Source organism: Phyllostomus discolor, chromosome 5, assembly GCF_004126475.2.
Source record: "Phyllostomus discolor isolate MPI-MPIP mPhyDis1 chromosome 5, mPhyDis1.pri.v3, whole genome shotgun sequence".
Taxonomy (NCBI): domain Eukaryota; kingdom Metazoa; phylum Chordata; class Mammalia; order Chiroptera; family Phyllostomidae; genus Phyllostomus; species Phyllostomus discolor.
Window position 1 is genome coordinate 25,201,575 of NC_040907.2, and position 22,965 is coordinate 25,224,539.

The 22,965-nt window shown below is 50.2% G+C and overlaps 1 protein-coding gene across 1 annotated transcript; it reads left to right on the plus strand.

Moving 5' to 3' along the window:
• The first annotated feature begins 3,789 nt into the window (after positions 1 to 3,789).
• Positions 3,790 to 13,400, plus strand: UTP11 (UTP11 small subunit processome component). Its single transcript, XM_028513891.2, has 8 exons — positions 3,790 to 3,975; positions 7,051 to 7,112; positions 8,290 to 8,392; positions 8,779 to 8,892; positions 9,378 to 9,471; positions 9,568 to 9,698; positions 12,189 to 12,299; positions 13,020 to 13,400. The coding sequence occupies exons 1-8, from the start codon at positions 3,913 to 3,915 to the stop codon at positions 13,101 to 13,103; spliced, it is 762 nt and encodes a 253-aa protein (XP_028369692.1). The 5' UTR covers positions 3,790 to 3,912; the 3' UTR covers positions 13,104 to 13,400.
• The last annotated feature ends 9,565 nt before the right edge of the window (positions 13,401 to 22,965 follow it).

Below are 22,965 nucleotides of genomic sequence, written 5' to 3' on the forward strand. Positions count from 1 at the left end.
AAAGTATCCTCTAGGGGAAGGGAACCGGTGAGCAGCCTTCCGAAAGGGGGGGGGGGGCTACTAGTGAATGAGTGAATAAGGATGGTGCTGGATCAAAGGTAGAGTTGGGGTCTCTGGTATTTACTCATGGTTTGAACAGCCTTAATAAGAGCCCATCTTTCCTGTGTTTCTACTTTGCACCAGCCTTGTCTGGGTGCTTTACATGTATTAATGTACTTTGTTTCCCAACAACTTTTTTTGATAAAGGATTTTCTTTTCTTAAAGATTTTAATTTACTTATTTTTAGAGAGAGGAGAAGGGAGGGAGAAAGAGAGGGAAACATCAAGGCGTGGTTACCTGTTGGACGCCCCCAACTGAGGACCTGGCCCACAACCCAGGCATGTGTCCTGACTGGGAATCGAACTGGCAACATTTTGGTTCCCAGGCCAGCACTCAATCCACTGAGCCATACCAGCCAGGGCCCAACAACCTTTGCAATACGTATTTTTTTCTCTGTTTTAACGATGAGGAAATAGAGGCATAGAGAAAGTAAGTAACCTGTCAATGATGACAGAGCTAATACTGGCAGGCTGGATTCAAATTCAATCAAGTGTCAAAACTCCTAATGACAAAAAAGAATGTGGGGGCTAAAAATATTAATAGTTTTTCTCTCACCTTTTTAAGTTCTTCTGGCTGGGCCAATCATCAAATTAACAGAGAAGATTAACAGGAGAAAATCAAAGATTTTAATACATCTGCATGGGGAATCCACGTAGGCATGAAAATTCTAAAGACAGCAAGGCAACAAGGGGTACAGACTTTTTTGGACAGAGGAGAAAGTGAAGGGAATGGGGTATTAGATTTCTGAGTGTTTTGTTTCTTTTTTTTTTTTAAGATTTTATTTATTTATTTTTAGAGAGGGAAGGGAGGGAGAAAGAGAGAGAGAAGGAAACATCAATGTGCGGTTGCTGGGGGTCATGGCCCGCAACCTAGGCATGTGCCCTGGCTGGGAATCGAACCTGCGATGCCTGGTTTGCAGCCCACGCTCAATCTACTGAGCTACGCCAGCCAGGGCTTGTTTCTTAATTAACAGCTTAAAATCAATATCCCAAATGGCAGCTTCAGGGTAGCAAAACTTGTTCTCTTCAAGAGTTTAACTGTTAGACTCAACAGTCTCTGTAGTTATTTCACCTCTTTTTTTTAAAAAGATTTTATTTATTTATTTTTAGAGAGGGAAGGGAGGGAGAAAGAGAGAGAGAGAGAGAAACATCAATGTGTGGTTGCTGGGGGTCATGGCCTGCAACCCATGCATGTACCCTGGCTGGGAATTGAACCTGGGACACTTTGGTTCCCAGCCCGCGCTCAATCCACTGAGCTACGTCAGCCAGGGCATATTTCACCTCTTTAAGCCTCAGTCTCCTCATCTGTGAAGAGCGGATGACTTCCTGTCTCACAGCATTCTTGTGAGTGTTGGGTGAGAACACACAGTAGGCATTCAATATGTGGGACCTCTCCCTGCCTGCCACACACACTCCCTTTCATGGTCAAGTGTTAGGTTCTGCTAGTGGACCTGGAGTCTGAAGGCCAGAAAAAGTTGGGAGATTTCTGACTTGGCCCAGCCTGGGGAAGGGGAACTGGTGAAGGGCAGGGGCTGTTTATCGTTGTTGTTCCTGATGCCTAAACTGTAAGTGCCCCCTCCGGTTCCCCTCTCCATTTCCAGCTCCCCAGTGGGCTCACATTTCCCTGCCTGCTCTATTTCCAGTGACTCAGGAGGACGTGCCCCAGGGAGGTCCAGGGATCAGCCACATGGACTCCCTGTTCCTGTTTCCCATCAGTCTTCCCCCCCTCTCCAGGGAACAGGTGTGTCTGAGCCCGGGGCTGGAAGCAGAGCCTGAGTGCCGGGTGACTAGCCTTTTGGAAGTGAGATCTGGTTGTCCCTTCGCTCACTCAGGAGGTCCCCACACACCCTTATCTTGTGGCGAAAGGGGGCTTGCTCAGGGTCTCCCAACTGTTCTCTCACCTTGGGTTTTCAAAAGGAGGCCTTGGGTGGTGACTGAGAGGCTTCTCATGGTTTCCTCTGGGTGCTGAATCACTCTGATGCTTGTAACCACAAGCCCTCCTCACAATGAGAAAACTTCTTTCCTTCTTTGGGTGTATTGCTCACTCTTACCCCTTGGGCTGCCTAGGGTTCCTTCCCCCTTCCCAGTGTACAGAGCTGTCTTCTCCTGGGTATACCAGTCACTCAGTGCCTTCTTCAGAGTGAATGGCAGGCATGACTGGGGCTGCCACCTCCTCACTCTGCCTGAAGGCTGGGCTTCTTAATCAAAATGAGGCTGGAAATGTGGGTATGGGCCAGATCACGAAGGGCCTTATCTTTCCATGGTTAAGTAACAAATGAGATGGAATGTTGTTAGTGCATATAGCCCTAGTTGGGAAAGGTTCAGACTCAGAGGCAGAAAAAGAATTTTTTTTTAACACCGCAGATCCCAGCTACTCTCAGCTCTTTCATGCCCACTGGTCTACTGGACTTGCACCAGGGACAGAGGGGTTTCCCCACAGCTCCTCAGCTGGAGGAGTGAGCCCTGTTGTGTGATATGGGAACAATTACAGAACTCGATGGCGGCCAGCTTTATGTGATGGGAAAGAAACGAAGTGCCTCTGGAGCTCTCTGCTGCACCCAACCCTCTCTCTGTCCTTAGTCAGGTTTAGTAATAATAACAGTAATAGCTCCGTTTGATTGTGAACACAGCATTTTAAACATACTGTTTCATTTAATGCTCACAACCATTCTAGGTCTAGCATTATTGCCTTAATTTTACAGATGGGGAGACCAAAGTCGAGTGAAGCTAACTTTGTCTTGGCTGGTAGCAGGTAGGATCAGAACACACCTCTATGGTTTAAGGTCCCAATCATTTACATTGTACTGCCTCTGACACTCATTCTGTCAACCAGCCGTTCTCTTGAGCATGTAAGACTCAACTGTAAAGCTACTGCCTTGATGCAACCCCTTCATTTAACTGTGAGCCCCTTGATGGACTTATAAAGCAAGCAATGCATGCCTGTATTACTGTTTTATGGATGAGAAAAATGATGCTCATTAAAGTCAAGTGACTTGTCAGAAGTCAGAAAGGCAGTAGGTGACACAGCCAGACATGATTTTAAGATGTTGTTTCTCTATAGCAGAGGTTCCCAATCCCCAGGCCGCAAACCGGGACCCGAAAGAAGCTCGCCTGATCTCCGTCTCCAGTCTCTGCCCCCGTTGACGCCCCCGCCCGCCCGCAGTTCACTGCGGGAGGTGCGCGACAGCAAGCAAGTGAAGCATCGTCTAGCTCCGCCTCCTGACGCCCCCTCCCCCCGCCGCCTGAGCTCCGTCTCCTATTCCACTCCACTCCGGAACCCCCCCCCCCCCGCACCCCACCCCAGTCCATTGAAAAACCGGTCCCTAGTGCTAAAAAGGTTAGGGACCGCTGCTCTATAGGGCGCTTTTTTCGGTGTATGCTAAAATTCACACAACTCCGGGCTTCAAATGCACCGCCTAAATACCGCAAGTGGAACGCAGCCAGAGGTGACTGCGCATGCGCACACTCAAGTTCAGCTCAGCGGAGACAGCGTTAGCCACGTGTTCCCAGGTGCCAACGCGAGCAGAGCGCGAAGGCGAGGTACACGTAGACAAGCTCTGGCGAATGAGAACTGGCTCCTGTAGAGTCAGGAGACTAGATTTAGAGAACTACACTTCCCAGGGTAGCCAGTGGTGGACGCCTTTGCTAGATGACGTACTTCCGGAACAGCAGGCGCCGCATAGGCTGCGGAAAGGAAGGGGGCGGTTCTAAGCCTCCAGCGGCTGGGCCTGTTTCCCGTAGGATCGGTGGACTGGGCGACTGAGGTGGTGTGGAACCGGCGTTGTCTACTGAGCTTTCCCACGCGTGAGCAGGCATGGCGGCGGCTTTTCGGAAGGCAGCTAAGTCCCGTCAGCGGGAACACCGAGAGCGAAGCCAGGTAGGACCGCATAGGCTCCACGAGCGCCGGCTCTTTGCCACATGTCCTTCTCTCGCCCCATCCCCCTCTCTGCCTGCGAGTATCGGTCTGTTTTGTACCCAGATACTGCGTTGAAGTGAATGCAAATATATGGTAATGGCGCCCGCGTGCCTGGGGCGGAGCCACGTTCTTTAGAAAACAGTGCCTTGTTCTCTCTGGGAAGGGCACGGGTATAATCAAAGCTATCTTGCAAATTTTCAATGAGGCAATTAAATGGTATACTGTGTGTAAAGGGCTAGACCTCTGTGGAAGTTGAAGTCAAAGCTCACAGCCAGTAAGAGCGCCGCTTGGAAGTAGCAACCACATCTAAAGAAGCTCTGCCTGAAGAGGCGGGAATTACAAATACGGTGTCATCGCGGGCTTTTTGGACCACGAAGATCTGCCCCATGAAATTTTTGTGTATGTCTCATCCTGTAATGTTGGTGTTTTCCATCCCCATTATACAAATGAGGAAACTGAGGTCCAGAGGGCCAAAGTGACTTACCCAGTCACAAACACCAAATTCAGGCCCAGTAAACAGTTGTAGGTCTTCTCTGGAGGGGGTGTGTGGGCGAAGGTTGAGTAGGAATTCGCGTAACGTATGCAGAATCAATTTATTCCACTCCTACGTCTGCAAGACAAATGATGGGAATCCCTTAATATCCGATCCGGAAAGGCTCTTGGAGCTATCTGGTCTAGCTTCCTTTTACAGATGGGAAAGAAAGGGAGAGGAATGTGGCTAAAGTCGTGGTGCCAGCTGATGGGGTGGGCCTAAGGCCTCTTAATCACAGTTCAGCCTTCCTACTTAATAGCGTTTATGAGACATTTACTGCTTATTTACTGTGTGCTCCGTGGTGTGCTGGGAGCGATAGTGTAATTTGCCACCTTGTTTGGACCTACCTATGTGTGGATCTATCTAAAAGTATTAGGAGCTGGAAGTGCTCACTTACTGTGTGCCAGAGCCAGACAACGTGCAAAATGCTGCCCTCTCATCGTCTCACTTAACTCTCAGCAGTGTGTGGGAGTAGGTACAATTGCCTTCTCTCATTTGCAGGTGGGGAAACCAAGGTTCCGATGGGTAAAGTAATTTGCCCAAAGACATACAGCTCTACTTGGTAAGTGGCAAAGCCAGGAATCGGACCAAGTGTTTTGGACCCAGAGGCTACTAGAAGATGAATAAAGAGGCAACTTTATGAGAGGTGGCAGGTAAAATATGCCAAGAGAGGAGTGTAGGTGGGAAGAGTAGAGATGATGAGCGAAAGCATCGTTGGACTCGGAAGGCCGTGATAATGGCTGCCACGCTTCTAGCACTGGCTGTTTGTTAGGTACAGCCCAGCGTGCTGTACAAGGATTATCTCATACAATCCTACAGCATCACTATGAGGTGGATGCTATCCTCATTCTACAAATGAGGCATCTGCTGCTGAAAGAGATTGAACTGTGTGTCCAAACTAGCAGATTTGGGTTAGCAGAGAAGACAGAGGGCTTTCGAGGCTGGTCATGAACAAGCCAAGGCCATGGCTGGAGAGGAGGAGGAGTAGAGGGTCTGTGGGAGCGGTGTGGAGAAGGCCACGCTGGGAAGGATGGTAAGCACATTGATAAGAGCACTCCTGTTTGGGTCAAGTTTGGACTTTATTCCATAGGTCCTTCACTGAGGCAGCAGGGAGCTGTCGAAGGTATTCTGCATGGAGAGGGGTGTGTAATTATGTGAACAATTTCAGATACATGCTAAGTTTTTTTTTTAACGCCGATGTACATTCAAGTGGACGTGGCAGCTTTCAGGATCTGTGCCCCGTGGTGTTGCCCTTGAGTTTTCTTTCTCCACTCTCTGTCAGCTTCCCTCAGTCTGCTATAATTAAAATAAACATGATCAGGAGAGGTTTGGGGTATTATTTTTAAATATTGAATTATTTATTGCATTACTGCAAGGATAAACGATGAGAAGGATGACTATTAAAAATTCCACCAAAATTACTATACAAGTGTGAACAATGGAGAAGTGGATGCACTTCCTCAAAAGTCGACATCATTCAGAGCGGAAGAGGATGCAGTGCAGTGGGGAGGGGAAGAGCGCAGACTGGCCCCAGATAGAGTGGGCTCCGCTTCTAGCTTTCCACTTACTAGTTCTGTGTTCTTGGCCAAGTCATTCTCTAAACCTTATTCCCCTTCGGAATACTGGGATAACCATTTCTTTGTCTGCGCTGCCTACTTTCCATGGTTGTTGTGGGGGTTAAATGAGATCGTATGTGACGAGCGTAGCGGATTGCTTTGTAGCAGAGTGAGTACTTAATCAAAGTGGCCTATTATGATGATGCAGGCACAGACATGTAGCACAGACCCTGACATATATCAGATGTTCAACAAATGGCAGCTTGTAGAAAGATAACAGATATAATCCTTGCACCCTTCGTGCTATCCAAGTGCCACAGAAAGTGTGTTCTGTCATATTTGTTTCCCTCTCATACTTTGTACCAAAGGTACAAAAATAACAGTAAACATATGACAGACACTTGCTATGGGCCAAGCTGCGTGCTGCCACTACCACTTCCAGAGACTCATTTCATCCTCGCATTAACCACGAGGATTAGATACTGTTCTTATTTTGTAGTTAGGGAACAGCAGCTCAGAGAAGTTAAGTGACTTGTCCAAGGTCACAGATTGTTACGAGGTAAAGCTTGGATTTCAGCCCAATTCTCCAGAGCCCAATTTAGCTCTCTTAGCACAGTTGCCTCCCTGTTACTATGTTTTCCCTTCATAGTATTTTATAAACCCTTGGATTAAGTCTGTAGTAATTTTAGTACAACTGGCAACTGCTTGCTTAGTGCCGAGTCATTGTGGCTTCTCTCTGTCCTTAATAGGCCAAGAAACCTACTATGGCAGTGCTTGTGACCTCTCTGGCACCTGCACTGTTCCTCTCATCCTTGGGCAGTGCCCAGGTGGGGGAGGGAGGGAACAGGGTATTGAGTTGGCTCCAAGGACATGGGTTTATTGAGCACTCCAGTGATGCCTATTCCCTTCATATTGTATGGAAACTTAACTTCTTTTTTTGTCTTCTAGCCTGGCTTTCGAAAACATCTGGGCCTGCTGGAAAAAAAGAAAGATTACAAACTTCGTGCAAAGTGAGTTCAGTCTTTCTGGTGGAGACGCTGCCAAGGCAGCTTACAGCCTCCCTGCGCTGCAGCTGAACTGCCTGAGTGTCCAGCAGGGGATAATTTCCTGCCATTGATAAAACGGCCAGCTCTGGCAGCCTGTCAGATACTTGTCTGTGACCCTAAACTTCTCTCTTTATTTAGGCAGACCATTATTTATTTAACTATAGTTGCATTGTGAAATTTTTTATTATATTGCTACAGATCATGTTCTTGCAGTGGCTTTGATTTGCCCCTGTCTTGGTGTTTGAGCCAAAAGCTGAGGCTTTTTTCTCTCCCTTTTCTTGAAGTACAAGATATAATCTAAAATTCCAGTTGTTGAGTGTGGAATGAAGTGAAGTGAAAGATGGATTCATGAGACTGAGCGTGGGTGATAATGAACTCTGAAAACATTTTATAAAACAATTATTCCCATTCTTTCCTTCATATTTCATTTGCAAAATACTCAAAATACTTTATAATTATGTGTTAGCTGTGCATGTCAGCTGAAGTCCTTTCCGTGCCCATGGTACAGATGGTGGGCGATGGGTCGCTCTGAGTCCCAGAGTTTTTAAGGCTAATAATAATAGCCGCAGGCTGTTTACTGGGCCAGACAATGTTCTAGGAGAGTTATAGGTTTTATGCTCATTTATTCTTCCCAACAACCTTCTGGGATACTGCTGTTAACACACCCACTGTACAGATTAAACGAGGATCCAGAGTGGTTACCTAACCTACCCAAGGTTACTCAGCCGGAGGTGGTGGAGTCAAGGTTTGAACACAGGGTGTCTGGCTCCAGAGTCTACAATTCTAGCCACTGGGGTGTGACTGCACTGTGTGATTTCTGAATCTCACCGGGGCACTTGGTGCCCAGGCTCCCATCAGAACCCAGTTTTAGTTTGTGCTTTGTTTGGTTTTGCCTTGTAATGACAGAAAGGGCGCTGAAACACATGTGAGATAGGAACAGTTAATTTCAAGTAGGATTGGGCCAGGAGAGGACCCGCAGAGACAGGAGCTCAACATCAGTGACGGTGGCGTGTGGATCAAATCGTCATTGCTTTGGCCTTTTTGAGTTTCATTTTGTGCTAACTTTAGGTGGTTGTGAAGTTTGCTTGTTGTGTTTTTTTTTTTCTTCTTTGCTATGAACTTTGTTTAACCTGCCTTTTAGTGACTACCGGAAAAAGCAAGAGTACCTCAGAGCTCTCCGGAAGAAAGCTCTTGAAAAAAATCCAGATGAATTTTATTATAAAATGACTCGTGTTAAACTCCAGGTGGGTGTCTAATGGATCAGTTGTGTTTTTGAGCTTCAACATAATACGTAAAGTAAAGATGGGGGAGGAGATGGAGGGAAAGAGCATTGGCCTGTATTTAGCCTCTCTCCAGTTGGTCCTGGTGCTCGTGACCAGTATTCTGGGCAAAACTGCCCCTTCAGTGTAGCATGGGTTTCTGCCCCCGACCCTGAGTTGTCTTCTGCCTGGAGCTCTTCTAAGAATGGGTGGCTGGAGGTGCTCAATTGACGGTGCACCTTGAGGTCCAGTGCATTGAACGGCTGTTGTATAAAGCCTTTGGTTGCCTTTGTTCCGACCATGAACTATGTCAACAACTTAGTAATGGTTTTAATCTAATAGAGAATGTATCTTTTAAATTTGGATTTCAGGATGGAGTTCATGTTATTAAGGAGACTAAGGAAGAAGTAACTCCAGAACAGCTGAAACTGATGAGAACTCAAGATGTCAAATATGTAGAAATGAAAAGGGTTGCAGAAGCTAAGGTAACAACTGAAACTCTTTGTTCTGGTGTATGTATTTTTGTCGGTTAGGAAGAGATATAGATTCATGAATCTGAAATTATACGTTGATTTCTTCTGGCATTTATAGTCTTGAAGTATGCTTCATTGTGAAAGTGATTTAGAAGCATGGTAGAACGGAAAGAGTTTAATGTGGCGAATGAGACAGACTTAATTTGAATTCTGGCTCTGCCAATAATTAGCCCCCAAATTATGGGCAAATTAATCTCTGAAGCTCTTTCCTCATTTCTGTCTCATTGGATTGTTGTAAGGATTAAACAAGTTTTGGATTATGCCAAGTCTGACACACGTTTGGTGCTTGATACATTTTACTGGTTCTTTCCTTTAAAACAATGAAGCAATTTCTTTGCTGGCTGGTGAGAATGATGTGAAATGGTTTAAGTTTTGCAAATTCTTATGTGAACCCTACAAGAACCCGATATAGAATGAGACCATATTCTGTGTTCTAGAAAATTGAAAGACTGAAGTCAGAGCTCCACCTGCTGGATTTCCAGGGGAAGCAGCAGAATAAGCATGTGTTCTTTTTCGACACGAAAAAGGAAGGTATGGGCTGGTTGAAGGTTCCTGGGACAGTCGGGCACACTTGTCTGTGTGGTCTGGTGTCCGAGACGGTGCCTCATGGATCGTTTTGACTTTCAGTTGAACAGTTTGATATCGCAACGCACCTGCGAACAGCCCCGGAATTAGTGGACAGGGTCTTCAACAGACCCACGATAGAGACCTTGCAGAAGGAGAAAGTGAAAGGAGTTACTGATCAGACTCGGCTTAAGGTAATTTACTGTTTTTCTTTTTTGCCACTGAATTTTGTATCCTTTTTTTTTTCCTGGAAAACTCATTAAATTCCCTTAGAAGGAGGGTTTGATGGTAGGAACGGGAGTGGAGGAGTTTCTTGGTTTCTAGGTTTGGAGGGTGGGTAGCATAGTGGTCAGGAGCTCAGGTTTTGGCCTTTTGTCCTGCATTAGAATCCAAACTCTGGTCCTGGGCTTTGTGCTTTTAATGCTTGTAACAAGTGCCAACAGATTTTTCCTTTTCATTTTTTAAAAATTAATTTTAGGGGGTGGGGAGAGAGAAACATCGATTTTGTTATTCCACTTACTTACCCATTCACGGGTTGCTTCTTGCATGTGCCCTGACTGGGCACTGAATCCACAGCCTTGGTGTATTGGGATGATGCTCGAAACAGTTGAGCAGCCCGACGAGGGCCAGGTGACAACAGTTTTAAAACACTGAGAAAGGAGGGGGCACTGGAGATTAACGGATCTGGGGTACTTTGATACTGAACCTTTAGCAGTGAAAACACATATCAAAAAGTCTTTAATGTGAATTTGCACCAAAAAATTTTATCTTATTTTTAATCCATATCTGATGATATGTTTATTGACTTTATTTTTTTTAAAGACTTTATTTACTTATTTATTTTTAGACAGAGGAGACAGGAAGGAGAAAGAGAGGGAGAGAAATAATCACTGTGTGGTTGCCTTTCCAATGTCGCTTGCTGGGGACCTGGCCTGCAACCCGGCATGTGCCCTGACTGGGAATCGAGCCGTGACCCTTTGTTTCACAGGCCTGCGCTCAATCCACTGAGCTATACCAGCCAGGCTTAGAGAGAGAGGAAAGGGGAGAGAGAGAAAAAAACATTGATTGTCTGCCTCCTGTATGTGCTCCTACTGGAGATCACTCCGCAACCTTTTGGTGTACGGGATGACGCTCCAACCAATTGAGCCACCTGTCGTGGCTGTGCCAGAATTTTGAATTGACTTCCTTATGGTGTTTTCCATCACTATAACTGGGTTTGTACGGAAGACATGCTTTTTCTCAAAGCCGTCTGGAGTTGAACTCTCACTTCTGACTGATTCATTGAAAAAAAAAAAAAAAAACCTACCGTGAATGTGTTTCAGTCAGACAGCTGTTCTATTTTGATTTGAATCATTTACACTGCATCAGCTTTGCTTCCAATGTTTAATTTCACAGCAGTTTCTCTAGCTCAGAGGCAGCTAAACTTGCTTTAGTAATATAAATACCCCTAATTAGTTTGACTATATTGGGAAATCCCATAAATTTGACAGTCTGTGCAATAAAGTGAAAACAAAAGCTGTCTGAAACCACTGCTGTGAGACTGTGCTAGAATTAGGGAATTGTTGGAGTGTGAGGCCCAGTAATACTCCCCTCTCTGCAGATAACACTTCCAGCTGAGGAGCCGGCTGACTCGTGTTCTTGTGACAACTCTGTTTGCCAATCAGTTGTGTTTTCAGTCAGCTGAGTCACTGGTGCTTTTCAAGTATTGTGGTAGTCCCTAAGGAGATTGGTGTTCCAAATTCCTGTGTAGAAGGAAGAATTCACTAACATACCTTTTGAGAAACTGGAAGAGTTTGCATCTTGCTGTTTTTGCCTGCTAGTGTTGTTTGTTTCGATGGTTGTGTTTAAGGCAAAATTATTTTTATTAAGAGACTGCGGGTGGGTGGATTGCCAAGGAACGATCAGTGTGTAAATTGGAGGTGGGTGGGCAGTCCCTAAACGGGCTTTAGGAAGTCTGTGAATGCCCTCTTCCCACACTGGAATTTTGAGTAAATAGGTATGTGTATATACAAATTTAGATCATTTAGTTTTGCCTTTCTCAGCTGAGGTTCTATGAGAGAGTAAGTTCTACAAATTTGTACACACATCTGTACATTTTTTTTTTTCAAGAAATAATCCAGAGCTTTCATCAGTTTCTCAGAGGTTTATGATTCCCCCAGATTGAAGGACCAGGGCCTCTGAGGAGCTGTGAGCAGTGAGAACCCTCAGGTCAGCTTCCACTGAGGAAGTCTGCCTGCAGTCGGAACCTGCGGTTCTCGGAGGCCCGCACTCTGCCTGGTGCGCCGCTCTGCTTCCCTCCTCACCGCGTGCAGGGTTTCCAGGGCTGGTTCATTTCCGCACCCCCTTAGGTAGCCGTACGCTCGCTCGCGTGAAGGTTAAAGCAGCTTAGCGCAGTAGTGGAAAGATTCCTGAGGGCCTCGAGACTCGGGACAGCTCTGACTCTGCTCCAGGAGAACCGAGTGTCCAGGGCAAGTCTCCAAGGTTTTGTTCAGCTCTAGAATGTCAGCGCCTAAAGTGGACAACTTTATAATATCATTACTTAATAGTAATTTACAGTACCTTTGATTCTGGACTGAGATGGGCGTTAAGCCATTTATGCATTGGGGCTTAAGTGGGTTAAGAAACAGTTGGTCACTCCTTTTTTATCCCGTTAAGTGTTTTATGAAAATGTGTCTCCTCTGCAGCGGATAGCTAAAGAAAGGCAAAAGCAGTATGACTGCCTGACACAGCGGATTGAACGTGAGAAGAAATTGTTCGTTATTGCACAGAAAATTCAAACGCGCAAAGACCTTCTGGTAAGGAGGGAGAGCCTGAGGCTTTCATTCCGCCCCTTGGAAAGGTCTTCACTGAGGCTGGATTTCAGCTGTGTGTAAATCAACCCCAGCGAAAATGTCTGCTCCTCAGGGGCAGTGGTTTGAGCCAGTGTCTGTTACTCTGGCATTGTTGAAATGTGCCTTGATTAAGAAGGTAATAAGAGTCTTATTAGTCAGTGCTTTGGAACAGCAGAGGGTAGGATCGGGTAGCATATGAACTTTATAGCTTATGAGCAGCTATCTTTAACATTTAAACAGGTTAACAAAACAGTGCGTGTCACTCATTGGTGTTTAAAAATAGGCAACAATGTGCAGATAAATAACAGAGCTGAGGAATATACGTGCCCCTTTCATATTATGATTCCTCTAAATGTCAAATTCTTTGGCTTTGCACATCATTTAGTTGTGCCTTACTCAACTAGGGTTTGTGAGAGAATCAACTCTACAAAAAAAAAGAAGAAGATTTGAGTATGTTTCTTAGTTTTCTCAGGAACCTGTGTACACGAACACCATTGTCCATGCCCAGGGGAGAAGCTGATTCCGTGTGTCCTGGGGTTGCCTCAGGGTGGTTGGGCTTTGTCTCCTGCACTCTGAGAAGGGCCGAAGTAGCGGTTTCCTAATAAGTAAAATAGTTTCTGAACTCCCCTATTTTACAAAACTTTCTTCTACTATTTACTGGTAACCTTTTTTATTCTTTTCTAGGATAAAACTCAGAAGGTGAAGGTAAAGAAAGAAACGGTGAACTCCCCAGCTATTTACAAATTTCAGAGTCGTCGGAAACGCTGAGTGTTCTATAAGCCTTGTCATTCCACACGGGAAAGAATTCTGTGTTCTTTTTTTCCCTCACAGTGATTTCAAATTCCATTAGTGTAAATGACATAGTTTTCTTGTTTGTAATTATAATTTATTGCAGATCTGACATTTGATATAAACAACATTAAAGCCCCTTCTCCCCTCTTACTGCTTTTGGGTGATGAAATTAGTCTTATTTTTATATGCTTATTTTTTTTTCATTACGAAAGTTACATAATCTCATCACAACAAATTTGGGAAATAAATGCGTTCATTCCTAATCCCAGTGCTTATTCGAGAACAGCGAGTAGCTGTTGAGTACCTACAGTTCTGGGCGCCGGGGCAGTGGGGTGAGCAGGACGTGAGCCTTCCGGCTTGTCTCCTCCATGTCGTAGAGGCATGCACTGGATTTTGTGCATGTTTTTGTGTTCTGTAGTTGGAAATATAGTAAACAATTTTATATTTTCATTTTTTCACTTAAATCATTTGCTCTTACCCATTTGTTACATCACTAAATTTTAAAAAAGTGATATATGTTCATAGTAAAAAATAAAATACTATTTCTAATGTTTGCATCATGTTTTATCCAGTGGATAGTCTGATTTTACCCTCACTCATTCTACATTATTGGATGTGCAGGTGGCTTCATAAGTTAGCCAAGGAGGAATTTTTTTCTCCTACACACTACAGCTGCAGATAGAAGCCCTTGGGAACCCACCCACCTCTTCTCTATTGAAGCTCCAATCTGAACAGACCGTGCTTTCTGCTCAGGGCCTCTGCACTCCTGGCCAACTCGTAAATCCAAGGCTATAAATGGCTTGGGACAGCCCTCCACCTTGGAGAGGTGGACCCGAGAGTGTGTGTGTGGCAGCTCTCTTCTCAGAGCCCCACCCTTCCCTTACTTGCCCGCAGAGGGACGGTAGGCCAAGGCCGTTAGGGCAGAACTGGGCGTGCTCAGCAAATGTGGGAGGAGCAGAGTTGTTTACACCTTGACCCTTGGAGGGGGAACTGCTATACATAGATTTTTTTTTTTAGAGATTTTTATTTATTTTTAGAGGGGAAAGGAAATAGAAGGAGAAAAACATCAATGTGTGGTTGCTTCTTGCACACCCTCTACTGGGGACCTGGCCTGCAACCCAGGCATGTGCTCTGACTGGGAATTGAACTACGACCCTTTGGTTTGCAGGCCAGCACTCAATCCACTGAGTCACACCAACCAGGGCATGGATTTTAATAGTTGTTAAAACTTAAGTTCCCTGATGGCTAGGTACAAAGCCTGAAATGAAAGCCTGTCACCTCCTGTTATACCCAGTGGCATTGAGATCTGGAGGCTGTGGAAAATAGGAATGGGGGCCAGGGGAATGGAAGCTCGCAGCATTTGCCCTCAGTGCTTCCAGCCCACTTGTGAGCTCCCTTCTGGGAAGGTGCTAAGTACATGGCGATAGGTATTAGAAGGAACTTGAGTCCTAGCCAGGGGAGGAACTCCCCACATAGGTGTTGATAGAGGAGTGAGCAGACCAATCTGCATTCTTTTCCTGGGACAAAGCGGCTTGATCTCTGCTCCAACTGTCCCTTGCCTCTGCTGGGTAGGAAGGTGACAGGCGGTAGGGCGTTTGTCTAGGTGCTTCTTAAGCACACACCCACATGAAGGTACACTTCCTAGGCTTTCACATTAATAGATGGCAGAAGGCACATGCTACTCAGGCCTCAAACACAGGTGCGTGCACATCTGCATACCCTCTGGTGAGCGAACATGCCGGGGTTTCACATACTCATACAAGTCCTCACGTGGTCTGTAGGTGCCCGTTCTGCTTGAAGAGGCTTGTGCACCGGCTGAAGGGGGCTGGCAAGTCCATCCTCGTGGAGTAGCGTAAGTTCCAGGCTGGCGATAGAACCACAGGGATAAGCTAGGTGTCTGGAATTGGGGTCACACTGAAGGCTGTCTCTGAGGCCCAAGCCTTGTAAGGGAAGAGATTGGCTGTCCCCCGTGAACAGCTTGAGACGTGGGCTCCAGCTTCAAGGAGGCTGGAGTCCTGAAAATAGGCCAGGGCCTCCATGGCCTTGTTGTTTAGTGGGACCTCAGACTCCTGGCTCCTTGCTTGGTTCCTTAGGATCTGCCCTCCAGGCGCAGGGGTGGTTTGGGCTCTTGGCCTCCCGCTCTGGCTGTGTGTGCCAAGGGGAATGTGGGCAGCCTACAGGGATGGGGAGCCTTTCCGTGAGTCAGAGCTTGTGTGGTTCAAGTCTCTTGTGCAACCCTAGACTCCAAAGCAGCAACTAACTGGATGACATGGAACCTACCCCTCGGCCGCGCACCGCCCCCACCCAGCAGAGACCTGCTCCATTACCACAGTTTAAGCCCCTGCCGACCAAAACAGGAGAGGGTTGAGCCCTAGTTTTATTCCTGAGTAAAATCTGACTGGAGAACTGATTGCTGGTGACAGGGTGGGAAAGGGCCCAGTAGGTGGAGCTGCTGCCCCTTCTCTGGGGTTAGTTCTCAGGCTGCTGAGGTCCACCCAACGTAGCACTAGCACACTGCTTCTGTCGGGCGCATCCTGTATTCCACTGGCGCTTACTGTATATTCGTTCATTAGGTTTAGTGCCACGGGGAAAGCTCTTGTTAAAAAGACTTTTCCCTGCCCTTGCTCCCCTACCTGGAGGTTGGTTTGGCCCCAAGACAAGGACTGGGCAGGAAAGGGCTTTCCCCTGGTTTCTAGCCAGGATCACAGAGGGACTGTCCTGGAGTCCCCAGGGGTCCAGTGGGTGGTTCCACCAAGACCGGGCAGGGGTCTCCCCATGAGCAATGCCGAGTGCGTGTGAGTAGCTGGCTGCGGGGCAGCGAGCACTTAGAACTGCACGTCTCCCAGCAGGGAAGGCAGCCAGCAGACTTGTGGGGGCTGGTGAGGCCCGGGCCAGTTGGGACTTGAAAGAGTGAGGCAAGCGGGTGTATGGTGCTGGCCTCCCTTCCTCCTCGAGCTCTCCCAGGGTGTCAGTTCACGGAGCCTTGTGCCCAGGGTGTCGGGGGAGGGCAGGCCAGAGCTTGGGTGGGAGTCCTGGCCCGGAGCCCCAGGTGAGTGGAGGGATTGGGGGCGGACCTGAAATACCATGCTGGAGCTGAGCGGGCAGGTTTCTAGGGCTTGTGCAGCTGCCTCCTGGGGTCACAGGGTGCACTCTCTCTTGCCAGTCATGTCACGGGGCCTCCCTGCTGGCAGGCTCCCTCCCAGCAGCATGGGTCTGTCTCAGCAGAAAGTGCTGGGAAGGATCAGAGAGAAGTTGTGAAACTCCACAAGGGCGGGGCTTCCTTTCCCAAGCCCACCACCGCTTGGAGTTGGGAGGCTGAGAGACCGCGCAGTTCACGCTTCCCCTTGGTCTTTCCTAAAGCGCTCTGGTCAAAGGAAAGACACCCCTCCTGCTTCTTCGGACTCCGTAGAAGTCATGTCCTTGTTCTTCTTCCTGGTTCCATCATCATCACCTTTGGGAAGTGCTGTCTGCCTGCTTGTCTCCTAACCAAAGCGTGTGGCTGCTTCTCCCTGCCCCGTCTCTCCAGCGGGAGGGGAGCAAACTGCTGGGAGGTGGGGCAGGAGATCAGCCCCGGGCCCCTTGCTTCTGGGCTGGTCCAAACAGAGCCAAGGGCCTGGCTATTTCTAGCCGAGAGGAGTGTACCTGGGGACTGTTTGGGGTGAAAAGGAGGGTGGGGAGGAAGCCCTTTCCTTTCCTCCTGTCGTCTGTCACCTGACAGCCATGCTCAGATCAGAAGTGTTAATGAAATTGCGGTGCCCCGGAGGCACCTGGGCCGCACCCCCCCCCCAACCAGAATCAGCCTGACTCATTTACAGCTTTCTCCTAGTTACCCCAAAGGCTCTGAGGTGACAAATGTGGGGGGGTTGGTTTCAGGTTTCATGTTTTCACATTACTGGGTGGAAAAAAAACCTTTCCAAACAAAAAAAAAAAAAAAAAAAAAAAAAAGCTTCTACAGCAGAAAGAGCATGTCCCGAGAGCACTGAAAATTTCCCCATCCTCCCTCCTCAGCTGCTCTGCCACAGACCCGACAGACCAGTGCTGGAGGGGTTCGGAGGAGGGGGTTGGAGCCAGGCTGAGCAGAGTGTTGGGGACAGCCCCTTTGGAGGTGGCAGTACTCGCCTTCCTGCTTAAAGGCAGGGGAGGACCTTTGCAGGGCCTTCTAGCTCTGGAGTCTGTGGCCCTCAGTGGCCGGCCACGGGTTGCCAGTGGCCTGGGACAGACAGCTCAGGATAGGCAGGGGCTGGGGAAGAAACCAGTTTGATCCCAGGAGGTCGGGGGGCAAGTGTCCCTTAGAGAGGGCTCTTTAGGTGGAGTGGTAGGTGGGAAGGTGCGGGGTCCATCTGGCACATGGAGATGGGGTGCCACCCCCTCCTGTTACTGGCTGGTGGTAGCATTACAAACCACCCCCGCTTCCCACAGGGGCAGATGGCCTCCATGGCAGATGGAGACTAGGCCGCCAGCGGCTGGTTGAGCTTTCTGGTCTCATGCTGGCCTCCCTGGCTAATAAGACGATCCAGAGGGACAGTGACAGGGCCGTGTGTGTGCGCACATGTGAGCAGGAGACCGAGTGCTGGCCCCATTGTGCCATTTTGGGGGGGTAGTAAAGAAGGAACCCCCGAGGGAGACATTGGAGCTTGGGGGCACATGTAAGTTTGCCGCACAGGAGTGGCGGGTGCTCAGGGCCAGGCACTGCCCACCTGCCTGGGCTCCTGAAGCTGCCCCAGTTTGTTCTCCAGTGAAGGGGACAGTCCCCGGGCTGGGGGTCTCTGCCCAAGCTGGAGCCTGGTGGGCTTGACACAGACCCCCTGCCCTGTGTGGGGAGCTCAGGGGGCCTGGACAGCAGCTCCTCCCAGAGGACGCTGCGTTTATTATGCGCTCGGGCTCCCTCGCTGCGCAGGCAGGCAGCGGCCTTCATTAGCGGAGGAGCTGGGGTCTGTTTTGGCTGCCTCATCAGCATCAGTGAACTGCGTCCCTGCGAGATTTGATACAATTTAATTAACCTAATTAAAAGCTCTGATTGCAGAGATGATTGGGGTAGCGCCAGCAGCGACTGCATATTTATAATGAGCTGCAAGGTGTGGGACCGCAGCCAAACGCCACGCATCCTAATGAGCGGGAGCCGGGAGCCAGGGAGCGAGCGGGAGAGGGAACGTTTATTTTTGGCAACAATGCCCAGTTCCTCCCTGCCAGGGAGTCAGAGACCCGGGGAGCAGAGACGGACCTGCCTGCTGAGTTCCTCCAAGCAAGGTGGAAGCAGGAACGAGTGTGTGTGTTCCCCACAGATCCTTGCGCCTTTGGACATCCGCATGGACGCACAGGGCCCGTGTTCTCTGCCTGCAGAGTGGGGGCCAGGGCCCCGGCAACGCGCTTTTCCTGCCTCTCTCCATCTCTGGGAGTCAGGGGCTGCCTTCTGAACTAGGAGCCCTGGTATGAGGAAGCAGCCCAGGGGATCCACCCTGATTTCCAGACTTCCAGGTCTCTGGGCTGTTCCCTTGCCAAGGGAGATAAGAGACTGATAGGATAAAGCCCAGAGGCTGGGTGGGGCCAGAAAAGGGGCCGGGGTGTCCCAGAGACCCTGGTGAGACTCCTGGGCCTGGGTCGGACAGGAGGAACGGGAGAGAGGAGCCTCCTGCTCACCCCGGAGCCCCATCTCCTGCCTCTCTTCTGATGACCCTGCTGCCTAGAGAGGGCCGCCTTCGGCGGACTCTCCTCTCCTCTCCCACTCCCTCTGCCTGGGGAGTCTTGGTTTGTCTGACTAAGCGTTTCCGCTGCAAATCACATCTAATAATAACGAGAGTGAGAGCTGTGGCAGAGATGCTGTGGGTGAAGGGGGCACTGGTGAGAAGGGGCATGTGCCCAGGTGCAGAGGGGTGTGAGGCGGGGTGGGAGCTCCAGGTTGGCAGGCATGAGGGCTGGGCTCTGGAAGCCACCCTCGGAGGCCTTGGGGGAAGAGGGTGGGAGCAGGCCCTCCCCCCCCCCACCCCTGCTGGGAGCTTGTGTGGGTCATGAGCTGTCTTGCTGGCCTAGCCCCCCAGTGCTCTGAGTGCCGCCGGGACAAGATGAGATTTGTCCCCAGCCCACCTTGCAGAGCTGCAGCTGCTTAGCTCCCTTATCAATCTTCTCTGTGGGTTTAATCATCTCTCTGTCATCCTGCTGGGGCAGCCCTCCCCCTACCGGAGCCCCGGCTTTCCTCCAATCCTCCTCCCCCAGACACAGCTATCTTTCCCCACCTGACTTCTCCTGTGGGAGACGGAGGGTGGGCCAGGCTGGCTGTGCCCCAGGTTTAGTGTCGGTGGCGGGGGTGGGGGAGTCCCTGCTTTGGAAAGGAATAAGTATGGATTAGGGATGGGTAGAAGTGGCACCGGCAGAGAATCTGTCCTAGCTGGGTCCCCAAGCTCCTTGACTCGACTCTAGGCCGGGTAGGACAGGGCCTAGAGACTGGCCATGGCAGCCATCAGCCCAGATTCAAGAGACAGTGGGGTAGGGGCAGCATCCGTCCCTTCCTTCTTCCTCCCTTGTGCCGCCCCTGGGAAACTGTGTACACCCATGGCCACCCATCCAACCAGCTCTGGCCTCCTTCCCTGGGTGGGCCCTGTGGGCAGGAGCCATGAGCCCACGGCTTCGCGTGCATCTTGGAAAAGAGGGTGTCCAGGAGTCAATGGAGCCTGTGTTGTGGCCCAGGCTGGGAGCCAGGGTGCAAGGGGCTCTGGGGCCCATCCCAGTGCTGACGTGGAAGGTGACCTTCAGGGCAAATCCTCGACCCCCTCTGCTTTGCTCTCTTCCCCTCCGGAGCATTTGGGGAATGGGCAGGGGCGGCTGGCATGAGATGGTGTGTGTGCCCCTCAGAGAGAACATGAAAAAGTGGGTCCTTCCGCTCCCTGCTCTCACTCCAGGCACTTCCAACATGAGGGGAAAGCTGCTCTTTCCCATTTTTCAGAAGGGGGTGGAAAGTCCCGATGAGGGATAGGGTCCAGCTGAGCATCACCCAGCTTGTCCTCAAGGTGGGGCTGAGAGACCCCCTCAGAAGGTCCCTTAAGGCCCAGGGACCTCAGGGGCACTGACTAGCCCTGGGCTGGAGGGGGCTTGTTCCCTGCAGCACAAGGCTGGGCCCTGGAGGACAATGGTGTGTTGATGAGGCTTTGGTCCTGGTCTCACATGACCCGACGGGGGTGGATGGATTGCACGTGGCTGAGCCGCCTGGGCTGACCTTTGGTTGCTGGCTAGGGAAGAGAGGAAGCCATGGAGTCTCCTGCCCACTCAGTGCCCTGGGCACCCTGCCACCCCCACCCGAGGAACTGCCCCTGGGCACAGATACTCTGTCTTCCCCCACCTTCTTCTAGTCCTTCCCTTCCCTCTGCCGTGTGTGAATACGTGTGTATGTTGTGTGTTTATATGTGTGTCTGTGTGAGTGTCAGAAAGGAGGCGCCCAGAGGATGAGGACCATGAGAGAAGAAACTCCCTTCATCGGTTCTTTCCACTCAAGGATGAACCTAGCTTCTTCCATTGTAGGGACACCACCAGGGCAGGGCCACAGTATATGTGTGTGTATGTGTGTTCACGGGCAGGAGTGAGTATGTGTATGTGTGCACAGTAGAGAGCTCTGCCTCCTACAGTGCCTTGACCTATGACCTGTGTTCTCCTCCGGTGGGAGGGGGTGACTTCCACGGCCAGCCTCTTCCAGCTTGGCCTGGAGCCACGCCCCCTCTCTGGCACAGGGCCAGAGTGTCGCTTTCAAAAGAAAAAAGGACAACTTTTTTGGGTTGTGTTATTATTGTGATCAGTTGAATTAACGAAAAATTACCATTCAGCGAGGAAGCAAGGTGCATGCACGTGCACACGCACATGAGAGTTATGTACAAACACGGGTACAAAGAGGGCCAGTCAAGATGGAGACAGGGATACATACTCACGGCACACCAACGATTCTTTTAAAAAAATTGTTAAAAATTTACTGATTTAGAGTTGGAGAGGGAACATCGATTTGGTGTTCCACTTATTCCTGCATTCATTGGTTGCTTCCTGTATGTGCCCTGACCAGGGCTTGAACCTGCAACTTTGGCCTATTGGGAAGATGCTCGAACCAACTGGGCTACCTGGCCAGGGCTTGAGGATTCTTAAAGGGGCTAACTGGTCCTTCCTCCTATTCCTCACCAAGAAACTAAATAGCCAAGGGCGTTATCTCAAGGGAATCTTTCCCTAACGTGCCTTGGGGGTTGAGGACCCGGGCCTCTGAGATGGGGCGGGCTGGCACAAATGATACAGCACGTTGAAAGCGAGCCTGTGGCCTGACTTTGTTGCCTAACACGGCAAACGTGACCTGAAGATTTTCAATGAACTTTTCCTTGGGAGCCTGTATGAGTTTTTCACGAGGGCCAGTCACCCATACAACCCTTGGTGGCGCTGGGAGTATGTGGAGGGAAGTTAAATTCCCAGACCTGGGACTGGATGGGGTGGGGTGCCCAGCTGCCGGCCTGGGGAGGCCTGTGGGTGAGAAGGGGACCGCACGTGTGCCCTCAGACTTACTCTCCAGGTGTCTCTCAAGTTAACAGCTTGGAGTGATTTGACCTTGGGGTATTTCTGGACAATACCCCTCCCTCCCCACATACTGGGATGCTGGGAGGAAGTACGGGAATGGTCCTCAGTGCTGAAGCAGAAGGACGGAGCCTGGAGGGGCTGGGCTGGAGACTGGGGCTGAGGACAGCTGGGGCGGGCGGGGGGGCTGGAGCTGGGGTTGGAGGTGAGGTCTGAAGTTGCAGCCGAGGTGAGCATGGACTGAAGAGGGGTTGTTGGAGGTTGGGTTGGCAGGGCATCTCTCAGTCTTGACAGGATCCTGAGGAGCCTATTTTTGGAGCCCCATAAAGAGAATGTTTGGTGTCTGCTCTCGCCTGGAAGCAGCAGGACAGGTCCCCTCCCCCTGCTCCCCTCAGCTGAGAGGAGTCATACATCACCAAGGGGCCGGGACTCCCTAGATGTATTGCCCTAATACGTCGCTATAGCAACCCCATTCTAATCCTGCATTATTCTAATGTGGTCCCCCTCCCCACTGTGATGTATAGCTTGGGTCTCAGAGCTTCAAGGCCCCTTCTCTGAGTCTGCTCTCAGTACCCCAGGGATGGGTGGGTTGGAGGCCAGCTTGGCTTCCTTGGGTCCTGCCTTGCTTCTTCTCACCCTGCGCACGGGTCCTTCGTGAGGCTGTGTGGTGGAGGTGGGGTCTGGCCCATCGGCCCACCAGCCTTCCCGCCCAGGGAAGGGAAACGGCAGGCCATGTGTCCTGGCCCTGGCACACGAGTGCCTGACGCACCGACCCACGCCAGCCTGCCCGGCCTGGGGACCTGAGGCCTTGGGGTTGGGGGCCAGGGCAGGACAATGGCTGCATTCCGGCTGTCAGCCACAGGCCCCCATTGTTCCTGTGGACACTGCCTGCTTGAGGGCAGTGATTCTGGCCCTCACCCCGCAGGGGGCGTAGGATGCTCCCTGGACCACTCCCCCAGGGGACCATAGAGGGGTGATTCATGGGGTGGCTAGGGCAAAGCAAGCCCCAGCTGTGCCCAGATTCTGGGGGGCGGGAGGGGGAGGTGACTGAGGGTTGTTTGTGTCAGGGGAGGGAGGGTTGAATAGCCAGAGGACTCAGGGCCCTGGACACCAACCACGTCATCTCCTACCCCTCCTTGTGTGTGGGCTGGTCAGAGAGGCTCCATTGTCAGAGGGGCAGGCCCACCCAGGCTGGAAGGGATTTGAGAATCAAGAGGGGTTATCTCAGTGCTGGGAGGACCCACAGACCACCACTCACACCGCACTGGGGGGGAGACTGAGGTCCAGAGAATGGTGGGGATGTGCT

What these genes read in the sequence shown, in the direction of transcription:
- UTP11 (XM_028513891.2), top strand. Translation starts at nt 3,913, where the DNA reads ATGGCGGCGGCTTTTCGGAAGGCAGCTAAGTCCCGTCAGCGGGAACAC. An exon ending in AACACCGAGAGCGAAGCCAG is followed by an intron (nt 3,976 to 7,050) that starts GTAGGACCGCAT and finishes TTTGTCTTCTAG; the next exon opens with CCTGGCTTTCGAAAACATCT. An exon ending in AAACGCGCAAAGACCTTCTG is followed by an intron (nt 12,300 to 13,019) that starts GTAAGGAGGGAG and finishes ATTCTTTTCTAG; the next exon opens with GATAAAACTCAGAAGGTGAA.